General features: G+C 46.5%; 1 protein-coding gene across 1 annotated transcript in view; it reads right to left on the bottom strand.

Annotated features, from left to right (window-relative positions):
• The window catches only part of slit1a (slit homolog 1a (Drosophila)), an 87659-nt gene that overhangs the window by 36763 nt on the left and 24132 nt on the right, over window positions 1-26764 (bottom strand). The window contains exon 5 of the mRNA XM_078288593.1: window positions 350-421. Coding sequence (XP_078144719.1) covers window positions 350-421 — 72 coding nt within the window. The remainder of the gene's footprint in view (window positions 1-349; window positions 422-26764) is intronic.

Here is a 26764-nt window from a genome sequence, read left to right as displayed (position 1 = left end):
CATGTGTGTGTGTGTATGCAAGGTAGTTGGCCCACTCAATCACAGTGATATATATACAATCCCCTGAGCATACTTATACACACCAATATGCATATAATGCCTCACTCTCACCAAGTGCCATTAACTCAGCCAGCTAGAAAAAAAGGTTAATGTGCTGGGATTACGCTGTGTGTGTTCTGAATGGAGCACACTGTTCCTCTTTCCACTTGGCTTTCAGTGTGATTTGTGTGGATTTGCTCTGAATAACCATGATTCACTCTGCCGTTCGTTCGTTCGTTTGTTCGCTCGTTCATTCATTTATTCACTGAGTTATCTCCATGCACCATGCTGGGCTGGGTGAAGTACTCACAGGTTCTTGATGTCCGTAGCTCCTCTGAATGCTTTTCTGGGGATGGACTGGATGAAGTTCTCACTCAGATCCCTGCGGAGACGGCAATAGGAAGGCATTACTATCACATCCAACTTATTACCTCTATCTCCAATACCCCTATGGATGGTTTGGTTTGGTTTGGTTTGGTGTGTTTTTTTGTTTTTTTTCACGCACAGCACAACACTACACAACACATTTTTGGAAGTAATATGAACACGTTTCACCCATTTTCTCCTGTAAACTTTTGACTCCAAAAACCCAGTGGTTAAGTCTTGCTTTTCAACCAGCTGAATTCACACTCTATTCAGTGTCACTCCTTCACTTAGCACACTCATTGGTGCAGAACAGAAACCTAAGAGGGATTTTTTTCCCTCTCCAATCTGTGCCAAAAGCCTGAGGTGTGGTACTGCATGGAGAGTGCCACTCACAGTGGAGTGGTTATTTTATAGTGGCTGTATTATTCAGTGTTCACTCATGCTATAATTTGCTCTCTGTGCCTTGCCCATGCCACAGTGTGAGGTGTCCAACTCACTGCCTGCACACAGACCTAACAAACAAGCAACAGGGCAGCGACCAATGAGGGGTCCTAGCTGAGCCTGTGGGGCGGTTTCACTGGGAAGCCGCCGCACAAAGAACATTATCTTTCAGTATGAGGCACCGTGTGTGTGTCCAGCGCTTAACGGTGGGTACAAATTAAGCATTTGAAAAGTGCATGTGTGTGGAGAGAGGTGGAGAGTGAGAGCTTGAGAGAGCAGAGGGGAGGGTCAGAGAGGAGAGGGAGGGAAGGAGAGTGAGTGAAACACAAGTAGCCATAGTTTTAATTAGCGGAGTCTTTTGTCTGTTCCTTAAATGGTGAGCTAACCTCATTCAGAGAGGCTCTGCCCCTCTTCTACACACACACACTACCTCCTGGAACTGCTAGGCCCCTGCCAGAGAGGCTCCTGTCTCGGAACACACACACACTCACACACACACACACACATAGATGGCTCCCACAGCTCGGACAGACATAAACAGAGTACTTATGGTTGCCCATAGAGAGGCTGGGAACACCAGAGCACACACACAACACCAGAATCTACACAGACCTACACAACACAGTCATGCTGTGTGAGATCTTGATCACATTTACTTCTTTTATGTGCATGTACACCACAGCACGCTATCCCTTAATACATACACAAGCACCCATACAGAAAAAAACAACTTTATGTAGTAATGTTAAAATCAGTTCCCAGGAATCCCAAGACACATCACCACATACTGTCCTCTTTGGGTCATCCTTTCCAGAACTTTCCTTGGAATGACAATTGCACAGACATGGGCTCAACGGCATACAAAAGAGAATAGCAAAAAACACTGGTGCCACAGTGGTTGTCTTGTGCAATCTATCTAATGAATGGGTGGTTGTGCCTTCATGGTGAAGCAGCAATTAAAACAGCGCTTTGCAGGCCACTGCAAATACACCACAATTAAAAATGGAATTTGTGCGTTTGCTTTTTTGTTGTTTTGAATACATTGAATCCAAGTCGACTGTTAAACCTTCACAAAAAAGAAATGTTGCATTTTGTTTGAACATGCACAGTTCAGTAATTCATGGGACACATGCTTGCACGCATGAACACACACATACACACACAGAAGCTAGGGCATGACCTTATAGAGTTCAAGTTGTACCTTGGAAGTTGACTCTAGCTTGTCGTGTCTTGCCTCATCTTCACAGTGTCATCCCATTAAAAGATGAGTGTGTATTTAACATGGCATGACGTTACAGGGGAATGACCATAAAATGAACACCTTTATATCTTAAATAAACTAACAAAGAAGCTGTCCAATTATCTGAACAACATCACATTCCATCTATACAGACATCAGCTTTAGCTGGCTGCTATTCAAGCACATCAACTCACAAAAATGAGCCAACGTGCGAGTGCGCACACATACAGATGTGTGCAAACACACACACACACACACACACACACACACACACACACATATACACACAGCATTAGCTGGCCTCTATTCAAAGAGAACATAAATATTCCATCTAATGACACATTCTAATTTTACCATCTGAGGCTGTCCTTGAGTTTAATTTCCTCAGCAGACCTGCATAACATCTGCTTTCACCAAGATATTAGGTCAACACAGTTAGCAGGCAATTTAGCTAACTACACAACAATAATCTATCTGTGCCCCCAGTCTCCATATTTTGCAGGATAATATCCCAAACATCAAACCCACTTCATGTCTCCTAGCTAGCTAGCATGGGAGCCAGAGCCGTTGTGCTCGCTCCAGCTCCTTTGTTGTTCTCTTGGCAAAACAGCCACAGTGCAGAGTTGAAAGCCGAGTCAGTCTGGCACCCAGGCTATATTGGTGCCTCTTATCAAGGCGGCTCTACATGACAGGAATGCTTTTGTTCTACCTGGCCCTGCACTCTATCTGATGACTAATTACTCCTCTCACCTTCTCCTCACCCTGCCGCAACAAACACACCAACACACCGTGATGCCGTATGGTGCTGCACTGGAAACGCACTGTTAATGACTCGTCCCCCCGGACATGTGGAAGGCGTGCGGCGTGTCTATCTGTGTGTGTGTGTGTGTCTGTGCGTGCGTGTATGCTCCCGGGTTACAATGAGAGAACGATAACAGATTGCTGTGCTAGAACAGAATTATTGGTGTGCCAGGGGCTAGGTGCAAGGAGAGGGAGAAAGCCAGAGAGACGGAGAGAGAGAAAGAGAGAGAGACAGACATAAAAAAAAATTGGAATGCAAGACTAGGCAGGAAGGCTTTGACAATATGAATACAATGCTATGTGTGTAAGTACTAAAATGAAAGCACTAGGGTGGAATCCACACACTAAAACCCCCATAATCCTGTTAGCACGCTATAACACGATTGGCTGGAGCTTCTATACGGTCCCACTTATGGTGTTGTTTGATTGGATTAGATGTTGAGGTCGTGGGAGGTCGCACTGAAACTGTATGTCAGTCCTGGGACAGTGTGTGTCCAGAAACACAACTATGACAAACCTTAATGATGCTATCTATCCTGCCAGAAACACTCAGTTTCTCTCATTTACTTATACTGCCTCTCTCCCCCTGCCTAGTTCCCTCTCTCCTGTGTCACATTTAACAGAATAATCACAGTGGTCATGGTTTGGAGTCTGCAGTCTTCTGTGTTCTTTAAGGATTTATCGACTGGTTCAACTCCTTCAGGAGCCAGAGCAATATTAAATTTAGCAACTCTACATTTCTGCATTTACACATTCTTAAAACGGCAAACAGGACATTTCTGTGGGAGACCATACTGTATTTTACATAGTCTGTGGTTGCCCCTCACTGGTATTTTCTAAGCTCAGCTTCGACTGTGTCGGCTTGGAGATATTTGACATTTTCGATTAGTTTGGAAGCATATTTTCGGGGAAGCACTGATCCTTTTAAAAGCAGACATGATTATGTGAGAACAGTCACCACAAAGAGGGATATTGGCCACCAATGGTCTCCATCACTAAGTCTTGACTATAAATCTAATTTTGTGGCCCTTCAACAAATACCACCATGGTGCATCACTTGACACACAGCCCAAACATATAAAGAAAACAAAATCTGGAATTAACAGCTCAAACTGGCATGGACAGAGGAGACAAAAAGAAACAGTTTCCTTTGTCCTTCCCCTCATTTCTCCCTCAAGCACTCCTCAGATTATCCTGCCTTGGTGTGTCTGTTCAACACACACTTTCCATGGTGTGTATCTGTGTATCCCTGTGTTACTTCATGCTTGGCCAGCCTCAGGGTCTGTGGGGTTATCAGATTGTGAAGCATAGCAGGAGCAGACGGCAGACAGAGTTAAGTAGAAGGAGCAGGAGCAGAGTTCATAACCTCCGGGCTCCCCTCCACTTCCACAGCTCTGCTCAGCCTTAATGGATCCATGGAAGCCATCAGAGCCACACTGCACTCTGCCCAAACTCCTTCCATACACTCATTACAATGCTATGTAGACTATCCCCAGGCATGGCTGCAGCCTCGAGCCCCAGTCCAGGCCCCCAGGCATCTTACAGAGTGTTGTAATGATGTCAGACCCGCAGCCTTTGTTTCCCTATTTCCTGCACACAGCATGCCTACCACTCCTTTTTCATTACAGGTGTGCGAATGAATGACTGAGTGAGTGAGTGAGCGAGAGTGAGTATGTCTATTGCCTACATGCATGCTAGTGTTCAAATAGCCTAGACCTGGTCTAGATTTACCTTAATGCACTGCACACCTCGAGTTGGGCAGTTAGTTCATTACTGTAGCCTGGCTCTCCTTTGGTGACGTCGCTCACAGTTCATTCCCATTGTGGCGCTAATGATGAGGTAACACACATGTTTTCAGGTGTGTCCTTGCTGTATGAACTACAGTCTCTCCAACACGCTCTTGTGGCAATGTCCTTTCAGGTTAAGTAGTAGACCTCAGACAATGGTATCTTTTAAAGTGCTTTGACAATTGGATAAACTCAGTAACTGATATGCCTGTTTACAACAATCCCCACAAAGTCTATATCTGGTATAATTAGCAACGTTATCAGACATAGCTTAAGGCGCCTGGGCTGGAGATTAGCCGCGCGCTGAAGGTAATGTCTGGTTCCTGTCTGATTCACATCATTAACCTCTGATCTGTATCTCAACACACGGCACTAATATTGTACACAACTCAAACTTTCTCATTATGCATGACACAAATGCATACTGTGGGTGCCCAACCAATGTGATGTTAATTCCACCATTCATAAAGCAGGGTGAAGTTGGCATGTTGTTGTTTTTTTTATGGTAATCACAGCGTCAAATTCTTTCATTTTTATTTCAGACAACCAAAGCAGTTGGAGGCCACAGTGGCCCAGCCGCCCCAGGGACAGATAGCCTTGTCTGGGCTCCAGGCACCACAGTGTGGAGGTCTGGAGCCATTCTTATGCTGTGGCTGATATACAACTGCTAATGCACACATGAAAACATGCACATGGACACACATACACACATATGCACATGCCACATATGCACGCGAACACAAACAATGGGCTCTTTCATATCCCAAAGATTTCATAACCTCTGCTCAATAGCTGCCTCCACAGTTGGTTGACGAGAGCGGTTGACGCAGTGGATCGTAAATCTTACTGCTGAGATGGGATGTGCCGATGTTCTAATGCCGTGGTTTCAAAGGTTTCACTGAGAGAAAATACAAACACATCAAATTGTCTGGTCTCAGAACAACACAATGCAAACTGCCAGCTAAGGACTTTTGTGGAGGTCTGCAGTGGGATGATAGCCTGCATTATGGGCTCTCCTTCAATGACTCCCTTCTCACCTTCTGCTCTCTCCCTCTCTCCCTCTCTCTCTCTCACACACACACACACACACACACGCTCTTGCTTTCTTTCTTTGCAATTCTCTGGTAAACAAACTCTTGTTGTATTAGTAGTAGGAACCAGGTGATTGTCCCTGGCCATTCCATTAGCAGAGCTCTTTGCCTTTTCACTGAGTCTCCCAGTTCCCCACCCATCTCTGCATTCCAACTGACAATACAATGTGCTTTAACACATGTAGAAAATCTATACACTGGCATGCTAAAAAAAAAAAAGCATTCCATCTCACTGTCTTAATGCACAGTGAAACCTTATCCAGAAGAAATACCCCCTGCAATGTGATTTCACTTCCATTTGCAACTGATTAGATTTAACAATGAGAAGTGACTCTTGACCCTGAACAGAGGTGCTAGGTATGTGCCAGTGTGAGTGCATTTAGTGCAGTATGTGCATCCAGAGTAGAGTATTTGTTTTCTTGATTGCACTTGATCGCACGATAAGAGAATGTTTAGTCTTACCAAATGCTCCTAATTCTACTCTTACATTTAAAGAGGGAGGGAAAGAGAGAGGGGAGTGAATGTGTCTGATTACTTACTCATTAAGAGAGTTAATGAGGTGTGTTAAGGCTGTTAAAAGAATGGCAGTGTGCTGCCACTAACTGCTAACTACTTTCTTCCTCCCTTCACAGTAAAAACCCACAAGTAGACACACACACACATAAACAACCACACACAAACTATGGGCCTTCAGGAGGAATTGGCTTAACCTTGAAACACGCCTACAAATGAACCAAGATATAACACCACATAAAAGATCCACATATCAAATTAATAGAGCAAATAAATAGACCGCTCCTGATTGCCTTGTGTGCACCGGCATGCAAGCACAAATTGTTTCTGTGTGCAGCACATTTGTGTGTACAAGTACATCCAAGTTTTGACTGAATGCCACATACATAAGGCCTTAACTGTTGACACTACACTCAATTTTACATTTACTTTTAGCATCTAGCGTACGCTCTCAGACTGATTTATAATGAGGAGGTTCAGTGCCTTGCTTTGACAGGACACATGGCTGTCAATGATCACATCAGCCATTGCAGGTATTAAACCTGTGACCTTCCAGTTACAAACCAGTCTCTGTAAGCACTAGGCCACCCTTGTACTCCAGCATTGAATACTGCAGCACCAGCAGCTCTTCTGTACACAAGGCGTGCTGGAGCGAGAGAAAACACAGTTATGTGTCAGTGTGGAGTGTATGACATCTACATAAGGGCCGGTCGGAGCGCACCCCGGAGCAGGTGAGAGAGTCGGGGAGTTAATGACGGCTTCATCAGACCGATCGCGGCAGCGCAGCCTCCTGCTTAATGAGCCCTGTCTGTGGAGGAGCTACAAGCTGACCACGCAGCCGCCGAGGGGAGGCTCCGCCGAACAATGAGACGGAATGAGAGAGCAAGGGAGGCAAGGTTAGAGAGGGAGAAAAGGGGATGGTGGAGAAAGGCGGGGAGTGATAGAGTCAGGAGATAGATGGTATCAGTTGATTAAGGCTCTTAACTGAGTTTTAATGGGGTCGTGAGTGCATGAAGACTACTTATTCAACCCGGCTGAGAGAGGAAAACGAATGACTTGGCTATGCACTGTATCTATGGGAGTGTAGACATATTGTGCAGGCTGCTGAGGCGCAGAGAGCTGTGTGCTGGGGAAGAGATGGAACCCCGCAGTGACAGGCAGATGAAAAAGGAGGGAAGGTGTTAAAAGTGGGGGATAACATAAAGAGAATGAGGTGAGAAGGAGTATGGATCGAGGCTGCAGGGCCTTTGGGTGCTTGCCAAAACACAGGCGTGTGTGTTTGTGTGGCCCAGAGAGAGAGAGTGAGTGAGTGTGTGTGTGTGTGTGTGTGTGTGCGGTCAAGTCTATCTGCGCCTTCTTTCTCACCCTCATTCTCCCCTTCTCATCCTTCCCTAAAATAAATTATAAACATCCCTCCAAGCCTTGTCTCCCTCCACTTTCTCTCTCCTCTCTCCCCTCTAGGGTCGGGCCTTCCTGAGACTAGACCAAATTACTTCCATTCAGCGGTCAGTACAATCTGGACAAGGGACTTACACCAGTAATGGCATCACCATCACCATCACCATCATCATCCATCATCTATCATCATCATCATGATTATCATTATCATCTGGCCGTCAGAAAAAACATAATGTCTTAAACAGTCATCCTTCATTCGGGTCCACACAAACACACACACATGAACGTGCACGGACACACACACACACACTTACAAACACATAGAGTGTGTAAGGCGGTTCCCGAGTCCCTGAGCTCCATCGCTCTGTGGTGCAGATGAGAGAGAGGGAGAGAGCTGGAGCTGGCTCAGTGGGAGGAGGACTTGATAAGAGGGGAAGGAGAGAAAAACTGCTTTGATAAAGCGAGGAATAAACAGGCTGCTTTAGGAATACTCTCACACAAAAACCCAGGAGAGAGGCGCTCTCTCTCTTTCTCATTCTCTCTCTCTCTCTCTACTAGGACCCTCTGCGCTATATATAGGCCCTACAAAGAATCCTAATGAAAAACAAACATTGCACTAATACCGAATGCAGCATAATTCAATAGCATCTGTTTGTCTTTGTAGGGCTGTTTTTTTTTCTTTCCTTTTGAAAGCCAATGTCAACACCAGTCCACCAAAACTAGTACAAACAGCCGTGGAAATTCTTGAGTGAGGAATATGCAGATACGCGGTAAAACAGCATTTCACTATAGACTCTCTCTCTTTCTCATTCTCTTTTTCTCTTCTCTACCGTGGCTCTCTCTATTTATTTATATGGACATTGCAGACTTCAGGAAATAAGTCATCAAGCAGCATTATCTCATTTCCAACAGACCCCGAGGACTCTGTCATAGCAGAGCGCTCATTTATATGTTTAACCCTGTAGTGTCTTATGCTTCTACGCACGCTGGAAGAGGAAGAGGGGGCCATGTGGACGCATCTGGAGTGGGTTTGTGATTTATTCTGATGTTGAGAGATACAGCTAGCATAACATTCTGTGTGTGTCTGTCTCCCTCTCTCTCTCTCACACACACACACACACACAGACACGCACACACACAAACACACACATACACAAACTGTCTCTGTTCGACGGGACCTAAAAGGGATTTCATGGATGGACTCCTCTCTAATCATCTACAGCTCACCAACCAATGAGAAACACACAGCGGTCCCAGACTGGAGCACTCAACAACCACCAAGAGAAAACACAATGTCAGTGGAACTTATCAAGTCCACATGACGATGGACACACACACACACACACACACACACAAGTCAAGACAGAACTAGTTTAACTGTTGCCCGCATCTCTTCTTTCACTGTAAATGATTCATGATGTCTGTGTATGTGTAGGCTTAAAACCTCATATGAGCGCATGCATTTGGCCCTGCGCTCTGCTGCCACCCGTGAAGCTGGGGAATGAATGAAAAAGAAAAAAAAAAAAACGAATGAAAGAGTTAACGTTGCGAAGAAAGACGGGAGGAAATCTATCCTTTCTTCCGGATCTCAATTCACCCTATACTTCCCCCCACTGTGTGTCTCGGTGTGTGTCTGTGTGTGTTCGGCCCTTTCAGCGGCGGTCGGGCTGAGTGATGGAGTAGGGCTGAGCGGCATCGATCATGACCGACGCTTACAGGCGCTATCAACCCGACGACGGTGTGTGTGATAGCGCGGGCTTTGCACACGGACACAGCCGAGCCCCTTCCATCCATCATGCTGTCTACCTGCTGGACAATAGAAGAAAAAGTGGTGAGAGAGACGGGGGGGGGGAGGAAGAGAGAGAGAGAAAGAGAGAGATAGAAGGAAAACATACCTCTCAACAGGTCCATGATCATTACCATTACCTATCCCTACATTAGCCAGCGGGCCCACATCAAGCCAGAACTAATGATCTCCATCTTTGAGAATAGCCTGGAAGTCATTTCACACGATCGGACTAATGTTTTACACTGGGTCGGGACAGGCTTAGGAGGGAAGGAGACGGCCATTAAGAAAGACAACAAAGCTACTCTGGGTGGCTGCTCTCTCTCTCTCTCTTTCTCTCTCTCTCTCTCTCTCACACACACACACACATTGTGTGGTCTCCATAAACTAGTTAAAGATGCCTCTTTGTGAACGGCTGGCTACCTAGAAAATGGGAAACTGATCCCTGAGATCGGATGACCGGTTTTCCTGGAAGCACTGGTCTGAGGTCAGTGTTATTGAGCTGCTGTGATGACAGATCCGCCACACCTAACCACAGGCAGCTGATACCAGATCAGAGGACTGCCACTAAGACACACACAGTCAGGAGCTATTTCAATCAACACATAAACTGAACACACTTGGAGACACTTAATCGACTCCATGCACTTCAGAGAGGTGCAGAGTTGCATCGTGACACAGAGTGAGAAACGGCTCCGGGGAGAAAGACGGTAAAAAAAGAATGACACTTAGAGAGCAGGAGGGAGATTTGATGAATGCTGACCAAAATGAACCCCTGCATAGATCATCTTCTTGTTTCCTCTGCCTACCTCTCTCTGAGGAACTCATACACGGCCCTTCTATCCTCTAGACTCACAATAATCGAGAGAGAAACCTCCCAGTCATCACTTTAAGCTCCTGCAGCCCCCTACACACATGGAAAGTATCATGATGAAGGAGAGGGAGAGGAAGAGGGAGAGGAGAGGACTAAGCCAGGGGGAAGGTGACCAGAGAAACCACCTTTATTTCACTCCTGCTCTCTGTCCAAATCCCTGGGAAAGCTAACCTTCAACACAGCCCTAAGGTACAAGCCTAGATATACTGTACTCAGTCAAGGACACCAAGTCCAAATAGGAGGGAGGAAAGGAATGCTTCACCCCCCGCTCATCTTCTTTCCTTTATATGTTGTTTTTTTGCTGTTGTTGTTGGATACAGTAACTCTATTTGCCCTTAACCTGTCTCTCTTTACTGCTCTTTACGTTTTCTCACTTGCATGTATGAATACCTATAAGTACATTCGGTGTATGTGGGCGTGCATTTACTTGCATACGTATCTGTGCATCACTTTGCTGTGAAAAATTAAGGCTGCGCTGTACTGAGTGGGAGATTTAGTTGTCCCATGGCACAGGAGAAGGGAGAAAGGTATACATAAATATAATGGGATAGAACAATAAAGGCTGCAGGCTCTTCCTTTAGTTCCCTACCGCCGTGTGCTCACCATGATGTATGAGGCAGGTGCATTGTGGCGGACGCAAAGTCAACAATTCACCCTGGACATGTATCACGTTATCTTTAACAGGACACACATGCGTGCACACACACACACACACACACGGACATGCTCCCTCAGAGGCATGCATGCACGCACAAACACACACGTTATCTTAGTGCTGCAAGACAGCAATGTGGTCGGCAATAAGTCAAGCCGCCCATCCTGGTGTCCCTGTACTCAGTGCTCCGCAACATATACAGTACATGTGACTATAGTCTGTTCAAGACAGGAGCTTCTGCTGTGCACACTAGTTTGTCACACACTTTAATTAAAACAGCTCAGCTAAAGCAGCCAAAATTATGAGGGTATACAGCCAAGGGTGGAAGTAACTAATTACATTTACTCACGCTATTGTAATTGAGCAGCTTTTTTGTGTAATTGTACTTTTTTTTATTTTGTGGCTCACCATAAGAATCAAAAACTGGACGGTCGTAAATTGTGGAGCCATTCACAGTGATAAGAGTAATCTGGATGTACTTTCTGCACTCTATTTTGTAATTTCAAATTTTTTGTTTAGTATGAACTCTGTCTGAAAACATCACATCTGACAATGCTCTCTTTTCTGAAAAGTAAGCAGATTTTAAATGAGCAACTTTTAAGTAGATTTTTACACCAGTAATTATAATTCTCCTTAAGCAACATTTCAGCAAGGTAACAGTACTTCTACTTGAGTGGGATGTTTTAGTCTTTCCACCCCTGACACTTCAGAAACCTTGCTTGTGTATAAACCAGCAAAAAACACAAATGAAACCCAGACACTCATGTGTACAGCAGACAGGTACAATAAGTTAGTACCTTGATGAGAATAAAACAGTTGGTTTAGGTTTGTTAGTCATCCTGTTAACGTGCTCTAAGGAGTCTACAGGGACCTCCTCCATCTGCTCGACCAGACTGCACTGCTCATCTCAGACGGCCTGTTACATAAATTCAGAGGTAAAGGTGAGCCATTGGTCAGCTAGCACTGTGTGTGTGTGTGTGTGTGTGTGTGTGTGTGTGTGTGTGTGTGTGTGTGTACATTTAAGGGAGCAATGTTTCCTTCCTGTGACAGGTGTGCATACATGCCAGGGGTCAGTAAAGGCATTCATGAAGCAATGAATAAATAACAGCAGGATCTCTGAGACTATGGAAATCCTACATGAATATTACATGAGGCTGCCAGCAAGGCAACCGGCTATAGTCACTTCAGCCTCAATACTTATAAACACACACGCACACATACATACACACACCAACTTGTCTTTTTTTTATATGTATGTCTTTGATTCCTATTTTTGAATATTTGTGGTATTGAGTAGACTGGCATAGAATCAATCTTGGGACTATTGAATAAAAACAATCTTTTGTTCTGTGGTCCTTCATATGATGAGCTAAGAAGTCTGCTTCATAGAAAAAATATCCCCATTTGAATTGTCTTTTTTTGGTTAGATGATTCTAAAAAACTTGAGATGTCTTTCAGAAAAGGTGGATTCCACTGGGCTCACTTTATTTGTAAAACATGGGACATCAAGACATCAGCATGTGCGCTTATATCTTATTTGTCTTTTCCCTGCTGAACCCTTTTACTTTCACTGCAACAACTTAATTACCCCACAGGGATCAATGCAGTTTCATCTTATCTTGACTTATCTTAACACGTTTTACACGTATGACACTTGAGTAATTGTAGTTGTATGTTTATGTTTCACAGACAAATGCATGAATAGTGAATGTCTTGTGAGCCCATGTGGGCTCGGCGCCTAGAGTGAGGACATTTGGATTATAAAAACGAAAATCAAATGAAATTTAATCAAAGCCTTTTGGGGTTTCTTTCTCTGCCTCCCTCTCTATCTGTGCTTTTCATTTACTTCACTGTATAAAGCAAGTCATTCCACAAGAGCTAACGGCCCAATACTTTTCAGATTCAATTTCAGTCAGGCAGCAAGACAAAACTTAACTCTAGTCAGTGTGTGTGTGTGTGTGTGTGTGTGTTCCTAATGTCTGCATGGGTTCTTAGTCCACACTAGAAGTGCAGGGCCAGAAATTGCAGAGGTGCTGGTTGCTAGGAGACAAAAGGTACCCAGCTGGAATTGTGACTAAGCCTTCAGGGTAGTGTGTGTGTATTTGCACGCATGCATGTGTGTGTGCGTATGCGTGTGTTGTGTTTGAGAGACAGAGACTGAGGCTGACAGAGGAAGGGGAGAGGACAATAGAGTTGGTCCCAGCTGTGCTGCAGTGGGTGGGAGTCGTTGTCCTGAGAAAAAGAGCCTAACAATGGCCATCAGTGACTGCTCTGTATGTTTACTCTGTCCTCCGCCCCGCTCTGGAACACCCTCCTCCTCCTCCTCCTCCCACGTTCCCCGCCCCAGCCCATGTAGGCAGAGCAGCGAGAAAAGCAAACCTTAAAAACACAAATTTGTACCCCCCACCACCCTCAAACCTCATTTATTGTGTTCCAGAAAATAAAGTCATAAATGTCTCCCTGAGCTTACCATTGATTTTTCTGTCCCAAGTAAAACCCCCGAGGGCCAGCAACTCTGATGGAGGGCCACCAGACCACTAGCCACAGCTGGAGCACAACCGCTGACAGCTACGGTTAATTAGACTACACATACAACATGTTCAGCCAATGGATATAGGCGATTTTCCAATTACAACCAACAAGACTTTTATAGTTATTTCATACAGCCAACTATGCTATCAACTTTAGTCCCAGTATTAAGGCAGTGGTCCTATATAGCTTGACTTCCTCTGATATTATGAGTACCTACAACTACCCTATACTTGTATTACCTGCCCCTCTCATTCTTTTAGCATGCAATATTGCCCACCTACATTCTTCAAAATATTTTGTGTGTGTTATGGCCTTGAGGTGTGTATGTTAGTGAGTGTCCGGCCTGGTCTTATCATGGTGTGGGGCAGCAGATGTGTTGTGATCTGTAATGCTCAGGAGATGGAGATGAGGCCCGAGAAGACTGGGTTTTCAGAGTTAATGAACCCTTGCAGAGGTACAGCCGTAGGCAGGGATTATTACCCCACAGGCCCGACACACACACACACACACACACACACACACACACACACACACACACAGGCATACACAGATGCACGTACACACACACACACACACAGACCCATGCTAACGTGTTTCTTTGTCTACTTTCAGCTACACCCTCAGCGTATATCAGTCAAATTTCTTCAGCTGTTTTACAGTATATTTTCACATAATCATCCTAACTCATCCTGACAACAGTGTCTGGAGGGTAAACATATTCCAGAATGAAGGAAACATCACAGACTTCCCTCTTTCTAACAGATAGAGTCCAGCACAATGGAGGCTGAAGCACATCCATCATCATCCACAAGCATTAGCATAACGACTGATTGCTCCCTAGGGTGGCGAGCGGTCCGTCTGGAGTAATGAAAGCATGCCTGTACAGTTAGCCTACTGTCGCTAGCCAGATGAGGCCAATACCTTTAGATAAATCACTGGAACAATGATGGATGATGGATAAGTGGGAAAACAGTGGCTTTTTTGTTCCATATGTGTGAGCACTGAATGAAGTCCAGTCGTCTAAGTTGAGCTAACATGCTTGTGTAATCACGGGTGGGAGAGCATGTGTCTTTGTGTGTTCTTGAAAACATCTTCTGGCTCATTTTACGGCCATAGGCTCTGCATGGACGCCGATGCATAGCCTAGGGCTGAGCGCATACATATTTGTGGCTCTGTGTGTGCGTGTGTGTGTGTGTGTGTACAGAGAGAGCCCCCAAGGAAGCTGTGTGTCACAAAGCCAGCCTGGCACTCACTAGAGGACCAACTGCCAGAGCAGGGGGCATGAAATTAAAACTCACAGCCCAGGAAGGAGGGAGAGAAAAAGTCAGAGGGAGGGATAGAGGGAGGGAGGAGGAGGAGGAGAAAGGGGTGGTGGAGGAGAAACAAAGGATAATAAAGATGCAGGGGAGGACAGGACACAACAGACTGGCGATAGAAAATGCAGCCAGAAGTCAAATATGAAACAAAAGAAGCGGTTTTGTTATCTCGCTGAGCAGCGGCTGAATGCCAGTGCATGATGCATTAATGACGCCTGCCTCGATCCATCACACCTCCACTACCATGAAAAGAAAAGATTTGACAAAGAGAAAATCCAGTAACTATCAGAAAACCGCATGAAAGACCATCAGCTGCGGGGAGGTTTGAAGACAGAGTGCAGCTGACCCCCAGAACTTCAGGCCAATATATCATCATAGTGTTGACTTGCCCTGTTGCCAGACATACATTTGGTTTCTGTTTCGTGTGATGGCAATAGATCACCGCGCTGGTCTAGACCCAATCAACACTGAGGCTATGCACAGATCCTGCACACACACACACACACACATATACATACCCTCCCCTGGATGTCTATGCAGGCCTCCTCTCCACTACCATTCTCAACTCTGACCTCGAGAAAGAGCAGGAGGCCCCGAGAGGCTATGATGGATATCCCAGACACAGGGAGTGCGAGTGTGTGTGTGTGTAGGTGTGTGTGTGTGTGTGTGTGTATACACATATGTACTGTTACCTGACAATGCTACATCCTGGAGCTGAACTTTGCTATTTATTTTCTTTGGTGTATTTTACTGCTCTGTGCAAATCGTCCCCCCCGACTACCCTGTATCCTGGTACAGAGGAGGTGTTTGCTGAGAAAATAATGCACACACATACACACACACACACATACACATATACACAGACATACACACACACACACGGCTGGGAACAGCCAGCGGATGTCCTCTCCCTGAGGTTCCTATCTCACCCTAGCCGTGACCTTTCACCCCTGCTCTGTGAGTCAGGCTGGGAGGGCCGGGAGCGTGACCGATCCATTAGACTCCACTGACAAGGATGAGGATGACATCTGAACCCCCAGAGGTAGGAGGGAGGAGGAGGAAGAGTGGGGGGTGGGGGGGTGAAGGGGTGACCGTGGTACCTCCAACTAAAATTTAACATCAACATTGAGAAACATTTATTCCTAAAGTAAGTAATTAAATCTAAAGTCTTTGAAGCAAGCAATTAAATCTCTGTTCATTTGTTATATCTGTTTAACTTTCAACTTTAAATCTTTTGTGATGAGGTTACTATGTTTTAGCCCACTGTACTGCACCTAATTAAAGTGACGTTCAATGTCAGTGATTTTGTAGGGATATATGTGTATGGGAGCACTTCCAGCCCGAGTCAAGGTACAACCACAAAAATGTGAAAAAAAAAGCACAATCATTATGGTAAAAAGCACAAATACCATGTTATTGCTCAAGGACTTTATTTTCTTAATTTGATTTAAATTCCATCAAGTGATGATTTTAGCAGCAATAAAAATGTTGGACTATATCAACCCTTATTCTGACACTGAACATTATGTGGGTGGACACATGAGTTACAATTCTTGGCCGAATAACTCGACTTTGGTTTAGATTTACTGCATACAGGTTTACAGGTTGACCGAGATGCAACATTCTTGGAGCAAATACATTTTAACCTCAAATATCAATTTAAATGAGAAGCTGGACAGCTTTAACAAACCCAAATCATTTTCCAGAAACCCCCCTACGGCTGACACAGAAAGGTAATTGAACACACACACACACACACACACACACACACACACACACACAAGTACGCACACACACACACACACACACACACAGAGTAAATGCATTCTGCCATAACAAGTAAGATGGGCTTTAAACAAAGTGTGACAGAGAGCAGATATGCCTCGCTCAGAGTTGAAAAGAGAGACCTTGGAAGGAAATAAAGGAAGGAACAGGAGTGGCCATGTGGAGGGAGGAGGTGGGGGGTTGGAGAGATGGAAGGAAGGAGGAGGATGGGACTTTAAGGATGAGCGAGTGAGAGTGACAACCCTGTCTGGAATGCCTTTGTCTGCATAGGCTAATATTTGCTCATGGATTTTGCTTTTTCCCCTTCTCTTATTTGCTGTTGACAGAGAGGAATGAAAAGGCAGATAGCCAGTGGGTTACCTAGTAGCAGGACTTCTCTGCGTGTGTCAGTGTGTGTGTGTGTTGGTGTGTGTGTGTGTGTGTGTGTGTAGATAGCCAGCGGGTTCCCTAGCAGCAGGTGGTGAGCAGAAGCAGAGAGAAGGGACTTTGGGAATCTTGTTTGCTGCTCAAAGGGCGCCGCAACTTTGCTCCATCTCCCATTAACCCTGCTTAAAACCACAAACACACAGCGAACACGCACCCAGAATGTGTGTGGAAATGTGTGGTGTGTGTGTGTGTGTGTGTGTGTTTGGATGTGTATGCGTGAGAGGGAGAGAGAGAAAGGACAGGGACAGAGGATGGAGACTCCTTCCACACATACACACTCCTTCCACATGGTGCCAAGACCCCCCCTCCCCACCCCTTTCCACCCCCTTCCACCCCCCCCCCCTCTTCCCGGGGAGGCAGGGGTTGCGGCGGCCTGGGTGTCTGCCTGAAGGCCGGTCTCACAGTGGGGCCAGCCGTGGCGGCAGCGCTTTGATGTCTTTGTGGCGAGACTTCGTGCCTCATGTCCACGCTCATTAACTTTGTCCATGACAGATCAATGTGGAGCCTGCAGAACGCTGCTGCACTGCCTCAAAATTACACCCTGTTTACCAGCCTGGGGAGTCTGGACTGGCCTTGGCATCGCTCTAAACAAACACACACACACAATGCAGCGAGAGAGAGAGAGGGAGAGACTGTTCGGTCATCATAGCACCCATTTACACAGAGCAGCCCCCCTCAATGCAGAGAGGATATTGCTCCACTTAACTCTGTCTTCCTACGCCTTAGCGCTCACAGACGCCGGTCACATCCCCACCTACCATTTACATCCTGTGGTTCCTTGGGTTTAATGATTAGGAGGTTATGGCCCCTCTATCTTTTTGCACCCTAACGCCAGTCAGACAGATGCAGTAGACCAGAGAGCTAAAACCATGAGAACATTTTTTTAGAGCTAGACTTCAGACTCATAACGTCATCCCCATTGTCATCGCCACTTAGCACCTTTCCACCACTCCTTGCATCTTACCTCTATCCTCTCTGCCTCTTTTCATCCCCCCGCTCCTCCTGTCTGTGTATCGATCTTTACTCCTCTCCCTGTTTTTGTTGGCCCACTGCTTTGAGCCATTAAGAGAGAACGAGGAGTCGGTCTGGTGTTTCTTTGGCAGTCCCTCTGCCTATAGAAGCACCGCCTGCCCAAATCTCTCTCTAAATTTACTGCTGCATCCACATGGAATTCCACAGGCTCGTTATATACCCAACACATGTGCGTGCTATGCCCACACACACACACACAACGTACTCTGTACTGCATACAGACACCACACATGTGCAGACACACACAAACAAAAGCTCACACGCACGCGCGCGCACAGACACACACACATGCACACAAACACACACAGCCACAGAGATCATCTGTACTCTAAATATTTAAAGAGACTATTCCTCTGTCTGTAATTAAAACCACTGCAGCATTCCAGAGCAGTATCCCCTACCATCAGACCATCTCTCTCTCTCTCTCTCTCTCTCTCTCTCTCTCTCTCTCTCTCTCTGTTGTTCTCCTTCCTCCGTTTCGACCTTTGATTCAGTTGCCTAGAAATGGGATGTTTGAAAACCGAATCTTCCAAAAACAATGAAAGTGTGGGAATCCTCTGTGCAACAACTGCCCTCTCCTTGACACCTAAGCACCGCTCTGTCTCTCTCTCATGCTCCCTCCCTCCCTCCCTCCCTCCCTCCCCCATTTTCACTCACAGCTCATCTAGAATGGCACTGGCCCATTTAGCGTTCGGAGAAAGTAAAAGGTCAGGTTTTGTCTGGAAGTAGGCAGCCGTCTCCTGAGGAGAAGGTTGCCTCTCCTGAGAGAAGTAATGATATGTTAGGACGGCCCGCAGAGCAAAAACAGGAACCGTGAGTCAGCGCCACACACTGTTTGGTTACAAAACTCTGCCTCCTGGCTCAGGGCTTCTGTCGTGCCCGGGCCTGTGGGGATGCCGGGGGTAAATCCTCTCTCTGCCCCGCCGCTTCCTCCCATTAGAATCTGCCCAAATCCTGCCTTTATCACTCTGTTTGCTCTGCTGAGCTCACTAATGCTCTTCAGCCTGTCTCACAAGGTAGGTGTGTGTGTGTGTGTGTGTTTGCTTTGGCCAGCACAGTAATACTCCCCATCCCTTCTCCCTCATATATATGATGGATGGAATGCAGAGTGTAATGCAATGAAAGCCTGAGGATGGGAACACACACTCACAAACACACCTATAACCTTGGACCCAAACCCAAATATGGGCAGACAGGAGGGAAGATATCATACTGGAAAGCAACAGTATATTCCTCAACTCTAGCAGTCATGGATGTAGTGTGTGTGTGTGTGTGTGTGTGTGTGTGTGTGTGTGTGTGTGTGTGTGTGTGTGGGGTTGTAAACAAGCACTTCTCATGAAGAAGAGATGGTCTATGGAGAGCTGCTCTCATTTCAAACATCATTTATTTATCAGCCCCCTGTGTGGGACACACACACACACACACATGCAGTGACAGATATTCTGCAGTTTATTCCACCACGCACCAGCGATCAACCTCATTCCCTCATCCTCTTCTCCCTCCCTCCCTCCCTCCCTCCCTCCCTCCCTCCCTCCCTCCTTCCTTCCTTCCTTCCTTGAAATCGATGGAGTGTTTTGTCACCCAATGCAGCGTCGCTTGCAATATTCATCTGAAGAAAAAAAAAAGCTCATCTCACACTCAATGAATTTTCATAAACTCTCTTCGGCAGTGATTGGTTAATGAAGGGCTACAAGCTTGACACACATGCGCGTACGGGCGTCCACACACATCACACACACACACACACACAACCCCATTATCCAGGCTTCAGACGAGGGCTTTGTTTCGTACCATTGGAATCTGACAGTGATTTATGGAGAAGGGGAGTCACACTACACCCTGATACACACAGAAACACAAAGCAAGGTTACTGGCCCAAACATGGGCACAAAGAAAGGTTACTGCTCCATCAACAAAGCCACAGTGACAGCAGCGCAGGCTGTGGTCCGGGGTCAACACCACATCAATACAGCCCAACGGATGAATTCAGACAACCCAATAAATGAATGCATTGGCTGCTTTCAATGACTTGTTTTGATGAATTTCATGAATATGAATCTCACTGCTTCCTCACTCAATGATTCCTTAATGACTCCGCCGGAAACTGTGTGACTTCAGAGTAGAATTTAAACACGGCTTTGAAAAATGCACTGTGGTTGCACCGATTGTATGAATTTTCTTCTCCCATTTTCATACTGAGTCCATGTTTGTATGGCATTCTCTTAGGTCATTTTCTGCTGCATTACCACTGCGGTTTGAACCCACGAGGCGGGCCACACCCTGCCTCTCGCAGCAGGTATGCCCTCCGCAGTGCCAGGCAGGCTCTCTCCTTTCCTTCTGCGCGGGCATGTCAGATCCTCTCTATATCCTCTATCAATTACAGCTCAGGTGAGCGCTCCGCATTCCTTCTGACTCATTATGAGTGTTAAGAACACAAGGCGGCGGTTTAGCGGGTAATCTGCGACGCTTTTAGCTCAACTGTTGGTTTTGGAGCGCACACACACACACACACAAGCACACACACACACTCTGCAGGGAGAGACTGATTCCCGAGGGAATCATTTTTCCACACAGCAACCACAGCGCTTTCTGCAGCATGTTGCTAAATCCATTCTGGGTGCTGGGTTGTTGTTCTTACTGACATACTAGGCCAGGACAAAGCAGACAGACAGAGAGCTGTGATACACTGTCTTGTGATGTGAACAGGCGCAGGAAAAAAGGGGGCGAGATAAGAGGAGTTGGGGTGACAGACAGATGGGGGCACACGGAAGGAGAAAGATTGGCCTGTCTCATGTATTCTGTGTCTGGATAAAGCACACACACACACACACACACACACACAAGCACACACACATCGATGACTAACACATACACTAACCCTAATGGTGAGTCATCCTTAATGAAGCTGTTTCTTCGTTTTAATTTGAGGTAAAACACTCATTGTTGGTTTTGCTCTAAGGGCTCAGGGATGAACCACAGAACCTAATCATATCAGAGAACAGGCCTCTGCAGCTTAGTCACACACACACACCGAATATATGTAGTGCAGCAGCACAGAGAGAGAGAGAGAGAGACAGAGAGAGAGAGAGAGACAGAGAGAGAGAGAGAGCAGGCGAGAATGGGTCTCATTTGAATAAGAGCTCATTTTCTAAAAATGTTCCTCTCCGTTTTGCTCATTTCACCACTCGTACTCTCTTGATGAGTGCTTCAGCTCTGGCAACAATAGTGTAGGTTTGTGTGTGTGCGTGTGTGTGTGAGTGTGTGTGTGTGTGTGTGTGTGTGTGAGTGTGTGTGCATGTGTGTTGGTGGAGGCTTATGAAAGCCACTCCAGGACTCTCCAAGGCCGGCTAGCCACGGCCAGCTTGACGATTGAGGATCGGAATTCAGGAGGGTGGACAAAGAGGCTCTCCCCTGGTGTGTGTTTTAAAGAATGAGAGAAACAGATAGAGAGACCAAGAGGAAGAATGACAGAAAGAGAGAGAGAGAGAGAGAGAGAGAGAGAGAGAGAGGCCAGAAAGAGACATATAGAAAGCGAGAGCAGGTGTAACTGCCTTCGACAGCGGCCTATTCAGCGCTGCGTAATTGCCGTTACAGTGGCTGCATGTTTCTTTAATTTTCTCTTTAGACCCGATCAGGCAGCTTTTCTGTTATACATTAATTATGTTTTCTGGGATCCCCTCTCTGCCCCCTCCCCCTCCCTGCTGACTGACAGCTAGTTGCCTGCCTCCTGGCCCAGCCTGGCTCGGAGCAGGGGAGTGGGTGACTGAATAGGCTAATAAATGGCGAAGGAGGGGTTGGTCACACCCCACACCATTGTGCCAGCTCTGTCACGCCTGACCCCTAACCAAACACACACACACACACACACACACACACAGGCTCTGATCACTAACAATGTGTGCACTCACCACCTCGTATGTGCACAAACGTGTACTCACACACACACATACACACACACACGCTCACACACACCTTCACATCACCTCTGTCAGCCCTGACCCCATACCAAATACCCAGGCTCCCCCCTGTATCCAAGGTGACCAAATGAGGCCCCAGCTATCGCCTAGCAACCGGGGAACAATGAGCTCCAAGGAGACGGAATGGCTTGAGCAAAGGGCAGGCTATTCTCTGGGGATGGAGGGAGGGATGGAGGGATGGGAGGGGAGGGGAAGAGAGAGGGGTGATGGGAATGGTGTTAGGACACATCTTTAACCGTGTCACAAAGAGGGTGCCTGCCTGGGAAACAAGGCTGTGCTTCTCTAACCCCCTGGTCCCCGCTCCGCTCCACTCTGCTCAGCTCTGCTCACTCTCTCAACTTAAAAAAAACAACAATCTGACTTCTACTTTCCAGCTTCAACCCCAACCTCCGCTCCACATCCGCACAAAGAATGAGGAGAGGCCGAGAGAGAGAAGCCAGAAAAGCAAAATGGAGAGAAAAATAAAATATTACGTAACCCGCAGTTCCGTTCTCCATAGCGGAGGCATGTGTCAAACATTGAAAATGTCAATGTTATGCTAAACAGACTAACTGAGGACTGACAGCACTACAGCAATTTTCTACATTTCCTAAGACAAGCCGAGGAAACATTTAACCAATTTGGTTGTTGACACTTGGCATTCTGAGGCTTTGACTTTACTCGGTCTCTGAAACAAACTTTTATCAGTTCTCCATCTCTCTGCCCTTAGGAGGAGCGAGGGTGTTAACGCAGATGTATCACCATCTTTCAGCTTTCTATATCCAGAAACACAGGTAGGCAGGTGAAAGAAGGTGAGATTGCTGAGGGGCAAAAACTCAACATAACATCACTCTGCTGATTCAGTCTCCATAGAAACTATTTGTAACTATACTATAAAAAGACAAAGGAATGCAAGAAAAGTCGAACACGCCCAGACAACTGGCTCACATTGTAGTGATTTCACTGAGGTATTTATCACTTATCCATCTTTGATGAGACTGTTGCCAGTATCTCCTGCCAAAGACTCTGGCAGTAAAAAAAACAAGACTCTTGACAGAGGTTTCTGACTTCTGTAATTGAAAATAACACTCCATTGCACTGTATGAACCCAAATCAAAGATGTTTTAGCAATTAACTTTTGAGAGAGAGTTGAGGAGAGGAGAGGGGAGAGAGAGAGAGAGAGAGAGAGAGAGAGAGAGGGATGAGGAAAGGAAATGGGTGAAACGAGTGTGGAGGAAGTGTGGAGGTCTGTTGGGCACCAGTCTGTTAGCTTGTTCATGTGAAAACTCTTTGTTTGCCATGAATGGCCTCCACTCTTTAACAGCAGCTTTATGGAGTGGAACCTGGGCATATCCCCTCAGCTCCCAGTGTAAAACCACACACACACACACACACACACACACACACACACACACACACACTGTGACTTTCTTTCTCTTGCATGAAAGTACACTAATCTGAATAACCAGAGTGAGCAGAACCAAGCATTACAGTTTTCCCCGTATGAGTAGGAGGGAATCAGCTACTGTAGGGGAAATGTCTATGTGTGTGTGTGTGTGTGTGTGTGTGTGTGTGTGTGTGTGTGCCTTTTTTGACAGAATAAACCGACTTGCTTGCAATAGCTGCATGCTAGATTCATGTTTTTCATGAATACTATCTGACAAAAAGACAAGACGTATAAATATACAGAGAAAGTGATGTGGCCAGTGAAGGGGCCTCATCTACAAGTCAGTAGTAATCCCTGTCTGTGGGTCTAATGAAGGTGTCAGGGGGAGGGAGCTATAATGGTGTGTGGCTAGGCGTTACGGGATTAATACACTCACACACACACACACACATATTGGCCTGGGAGGATTTAGCAGGGGTGGGCAAGGAGGATTTAGGGAGTGGCAGTGCTGGATCTGGGTGAAGTCAAATCAAAGAGCATCAGACTTTTCCCAAATAACCCTCTGTCTCTCTCTCTGGATACTATTTATTCAGACGGCAAATTTATGAAGTGTTGACACACTCAGAGGGCAGGAGAGCAGTGGCGCTTGGAAGACGTTTTTGTATGAGTTTGTGTGTGTGTGTGTGTGTGTGTGTGGCTCTGCCATCGATCTCTGGCCTATAGCGTTGTCCTGGGTAAAGTATCTGACCCTCCTTGCCCTGTAAATATCAGAAAAGGTCTCTGGGATAACGTATGGGACACAGGAATGCTATAACTTACCCAACATATGCTCAGCCATACAGAGACACACACAGGCTAGACTGCCTCATTCTTTGACACTGCTGTGTGTCTCTATGTCTGGCTGAGACAGACTGGACTTCATGGGAACTGTCTGCATCCCCAGCTCTGTAGGTTGGGTTGACCTACTACTCTCCTATTCTACTAGCCACAATCCAGTGCCGGTAATATCCACTCCACCACCGCCAACACCGACACCCCCTCCAGCCCTCAGCTTGATCTCCACATGAAAGGGCTGTGAGCTCATTACCGCAGCCTGGGGCTCATCAGGGCCTCCAGCCCCCAGGCCCTCTATAAGCCATAACCAGGCCAGACCAGCGGGGATGGAGAAATCCAGCCAGGAGGGAAGAGGAATTGAGAAAGAGGTCTCATATAGGGCCAGGCAGCCAGGTGTTAAAGATATAGATAAGAGAAGAAGAAGTAGAAGAAGGAAAAGGGCGGTGATAAGACAAGGCGGATGAGCGAGGGGACGTGAGGTTCGGTAATAGGGGCAGCGGAGGGAGAGGAGATGAGAAAGGGGGAGACGGGGAAGCTGATAGAGGGGAGGAGTCTCTCCACTGCTATCTCTATATGTTTCATCCTCCCAGGGCCCCGGCGTCACCCGGGCCTCCTCCAGCCCGGTCCGGCTTTGAAGTGCTAATGGGGCTTTTGGCTAATGCTCCGCCGCAGGTGCCCCCGGCTCTCTCTCCCGCTCTCTATGCAGCCTCCCGGCCTCCCAGCGCAGCCACGCAGATGAGAAGAGATGAGAACCTTTTCAAAGTCTACAGATGAGGCCAATCCTTCTTCTCTCTCCCTCGGTCTCTTTTACTCTCTCTCGCTCTTTCTCCCTCTATCAACCCCCACTTTACTCTATCCCCACACTTTTTATTGCTTCCCAGTCATTTTCTCTCACTTTCAGGTCTTTCTATTGCCCTCTAACTCATTTTACCCTCTCTCCGCTCCTCTCTTTCCCAGTCTATTTACTTGATCGAATTGAAGCACTACACCGGAGGAGGGGAAAAAAAAAAAAACGACTTCAAAAACAATTTAGAGTTCATGGAAGAAAAAAAAACTTTCCAAGCCGTATAAATAATAAATCAAATGTAAAATCGGATATCTATAGAATGAAATCATTATAAAAGGTGTTTAATATTCCTCTCCAGCCCCAGCTCCACCTCTCTCTCTCTCTCTCTCTCTCTGGTCTCCTCCCTTTCATCCTTTCTGCTTTCCAACTGTGCCTTCTATCTCTCTCTGACTCCCTCCTTTTCAATCAATACTCCATGCCTCTCTTCTCCTCCTCTCTCCCTCCGAGGTGTCAGATTGGTGTGACTGCAGGCCTGCTCCATTTACACCACACAACAGGTAGACACACACACACACACATACACTCACACACACACCTGCCCCACCCAAACAAAGCTTCCAGGAATGAGTGTGTGTGTGCATGTGTGTGTGTGTGTGTGTGTGTGTGTGTACCCCTTGCTGAAACAGTGGGGAGTGGAAATCGATTCTGTCCCCCAGCGATTTCCTATTATGCTTTACAAAGCTAAGAGGAAGAGACACCCCCTGCACAGAACAACATACTGTTTCTCACCAAAAAACATCCACAGTATGCACACACACACACACACACACACACACACACACACACACACACACACACTGGGGCTAATGAGATCACTGCTCCACGCTGCGATAACAGCAGGAGAGTATTGTGAGAGGGAGCCAATATTGAAGACAGATAGGCATTTGTACTGGCATTTAGTTTTTCCTCCTCGCTATGCCTGCTAGCCCTGCAGTTCAGCTCAATACATTTCTTTTTGCAGGCGTGTGGGCAGTCCACTTACCTAAGTGGACTTGGGCCTTTTGTTTACTGCATGAGAAAGTGGGACGGCTGAGAGGAGTGCAGAGCACGGGAGACGGAGGAGAGAAGGTTCTGGTTGGATTCAAACTTAAGCCAGTTGAGGCAGGCGGAAGGGAGAGTTTGCTGCTCTTTTTCCAGCAACGGCATGCTTCACACTCACACAGTTACAACACATTCACACCTGGGAGCGTCACGGTCCACTGAGCAGCTCCACCGCAGCACCTCAACAGTAGTTTCTGGGGACGAAGAGAGGGCGTCTCATTCACTTTCCCCGCACCAGGACATTCCTCCTCGCCGAGGTTCAAACCGGCAAACCTGCTGTCACAAGCTCGCTTCTTTCACCATTAGTCTACCGCAGCCCTCCATGTTAACCTCGGGGCACACTAGGCATCGTTTTTATTCAGTAAAACAGTCACAAAGTTCACAAGTTCAGTTGCTATGTGGCGACTCTGCAGCAGCACAGCCTGTGGAATCCTAAGAACAAAAGGCCTGGAGGTGTGCTAAGTATAAAGCTCTAAGAATGGACCTGCTCACCGCAAACAGACAGAGAGGAGACAGAGCCCAGAGTCCCCACACACACACAACAGACACACACACACGTACACACAATAATATAGCCACAGGGAAGAGGAAGAAGTTCAACCAAGACTTTCCTTCCA

The sequence above is a fragment of the Centroberyx gerrardi genome, chromosome 15, assembly GCF_048128805.1.
Source record: "Centroberyx gerrardi isolate f3 chromosome 15, fCenGer3.hap1.cur.20231027, whole genome shotgun sequence".
NCBI classification, from domain to species: Eukaryota; Metazoa; Chordata; class Actinopteri; order Beryciformes; family Berycidae; genus Centroberyx; species Centroberyx gerrardi.
Note: the sequence above shows the minus strand (reverse complement) of the source record. Positions and strands in the feature narration are given on the sequence as shown.